The sequence below is a fragment of the Nicotiana tabacum genome, unplaced genomic scaffold (assembly GCF_000715075.1).
Source record: "Nicotiana tabacum cultivar K326 unplaced genomic scaffold, ASM71507v2 Un00280, whole genome shotgun sequence".
Taxonomy (NCBI): Eukaryota; Viridiplantae; Streptophyta; class Magnoliopsida; order Solanales; family Solanaceae; genus Nicotiana; species Nicotiana tabacum.
This window is the reverse complement of record NW_027438517.1, coordinates 71,715-73,742: the sequence shown is the minus strand read 5'-3', so window position 1 is coordinate 73,742 and position 2,028 is coordinate 71,715. Positions and strand designations below refer to the sequence as shown.

General features: G+C 46.3%; 1 protein-coding gene across 1 annotated transcript; it reads right to left on the bottom strand.

Moving 5' to 3' along the window:
* Positions 1–1,036: 1,036 nt before the first annotated feature.
* LOC142179064 (uncharacterized) lies at positions 1,037–1,393 on the bottom strand. The gene has a single exon (XM_075248866.1). It carries the CDS (start codon positions 1,391–1,393, stop codon positions 1,037–1,039), a length of 357 nt encoding a protein of 118 aa, XP_075104967.1.
* Positions 1,394–2,028: the final 635 nt, after the last annotated feature.

The following is a 2,028-nucleotide window of genomic DNA, read 5'->3' as shown; positions in this document are numbered from 1 at the left end:
TGGTCGGGGATTAGTAGGTGTTAATTCGAACGAGTTCGAATGTAACATGTATTGAGTTGGTTCGAGCCAGGTCGAATGTAAGTTGATTCAGACGAGGTCGAATATGAGTTAATTCGAGCGAGGTCAAATGTGGGTTGATTTGAATGAGGTCGAATGTGAGTTAATTCGAGCGAGGTCGAATGTGACTTGATTCGAACGAGGTCGAATGTGAGTTAATTCGAGCGAGGTCGAACTCGCTCGAATGTGAGTTGATTGGAGCGAGGTCGAATGTGAGTTAATTCGAGCGAGGTCGAATGTGAGTTGATTCAAACGAGGTCGAATGTGAGTTGATTCGAACGAGGTCGAATGTGAGTTAATTTGAATGAGGTCGAATGTGAGTTGATTCGAGCGAGGTCGAATGTGAGTTGATTCGAATGAGGTCGAATGTGAGTTAATTCGAGCGAGGTCGAACGTGAGTTAATTCGAACAAGGTCGAATGTGAGTTGATTCGAACGAGGTCGAATTTGAGTTGCTTCGAACAAGCTCGAATGTGATTTACTTAATTGTGGCCGGGGACCGGGTAGATATTGAGGCGATCTTGTTCTGGCGAAAACATGGGCGAACTTCATACATTTGTGTTTTGCTCATATACTTGGAGAAATTTACATGTTTTTCGGGCTGGCATTCCAGTCCCAGTCTACCTAGTCCCTTCATTGGGTGACCTGGAGATGTGTTGAGAGGTTGGGCAATGAACTAACCATTCGGTGTCTCTTTTCGTTCGTATTTTGACTTGGAAGTGTCCCCCTTGTCGCCTCGTTAAAAACCTCCTCGAGAAAACCCAATTGGGACAAAACTCAAGTAAGGGAAAAAGAGTTCGATTTGGAGGACACTTTTTCTTAAAAGTTAAAGTACTTGAGGTGGGCGACGTTCTAGTTGTTTGGTAGTAGTTTTCCTTCCAGTGTTTCTAGTTGAAATGACCCTTTATTTGCTGCTGCCATGATTTTTATGGGCCGTCCCAATTCACCCCTAGTTTGTCTTCCCGCGGGTCTTTACTTGCTTATGTTTTGGCCTTGAGCATGTAGTCCCCGACTTTGAGTGGTCTGATCTTGGTCTTTTTGTTATAATAGCGTTCTGTCTGCTGTTTTTGGGCGACCATCCTTATGTAGGCCATATCTCTCTGTTCTTTGGCTTCGTCGAGCTCTTGCCTTCTGCTTTCATCGTTCCTCAGCCCGCTCTCATGAGAATATCGCAAACTGGGATCTCCGACTTTGACCGGTATTATTGCATCAGTCCCATAGACTAAAGAGTAGGGTGTCTCTCCTGTGCTCGTCTTTGGCATTGTGTGATAGGCCCAAAGCACTTCTGGTAATAGCTCCGGCCATAATCCCTTGGTGTCCTCAAGCTTTTTCTTCATGATGTTCAGTATTGATTTATTGGAGGATTCCGCTTGCCCGTTGCCCGCGGGGTGGTATGGTGTGGAGAGTATTCTTTTGATATGCCACTTCTCAAAATATTCGACGACCTTTTTTCCAGTAAATTGGGTCCCGTTGTTGCAACTAATCTCTTTAGGGAGGCCAAAGCGGCACACAATGTTTTTCCATATAAAGGCGATCACTTCCTGTTCGCGTATTTGGGCGAATGCTCCTACTTCTAACCATTAAGAAAAATAGTCAGTTAAAACCAGAAACAATCATACGTTACCTCGCCCCGCAGGGAGGGGGCCGACGATGTCCATTCCCCATTTGATGAAAGGCCAAGGGGAGGTGACCAAGTGGAGATGCTCGCCCGCTTGATGGATCATTGGGGCGTATTTTTGGCATTGTTCGCATTTTTTCACGAAGTCCGCGACCTAATGTTTCATGGTAGGCCAGTAGTAACCTGCCCGTATGAGACATCTGACCAGAGCTCGATCGCTTGAGTGAGCTCCGCGGTGGCCTTCGTGGACTTCTTCTAGGACGCACCGCATCTGATTCGGTCCTAAGCATTTCGCTAGGGGGCCGCCATACGTCCTTTTGTATAGGTCATTGTGAATAATGTTGTACCTGGCCG

Bases quoted from the DNA above. Each gene is read 5' to 3' on its own strand.
- LOC142179064 (XM_075248866.1), bottom strand. From the start codon at position 1,393: ATGAAGAAAAAGCTTGAGGACACCAAGGGATTATGGCCGGAGCTATTA.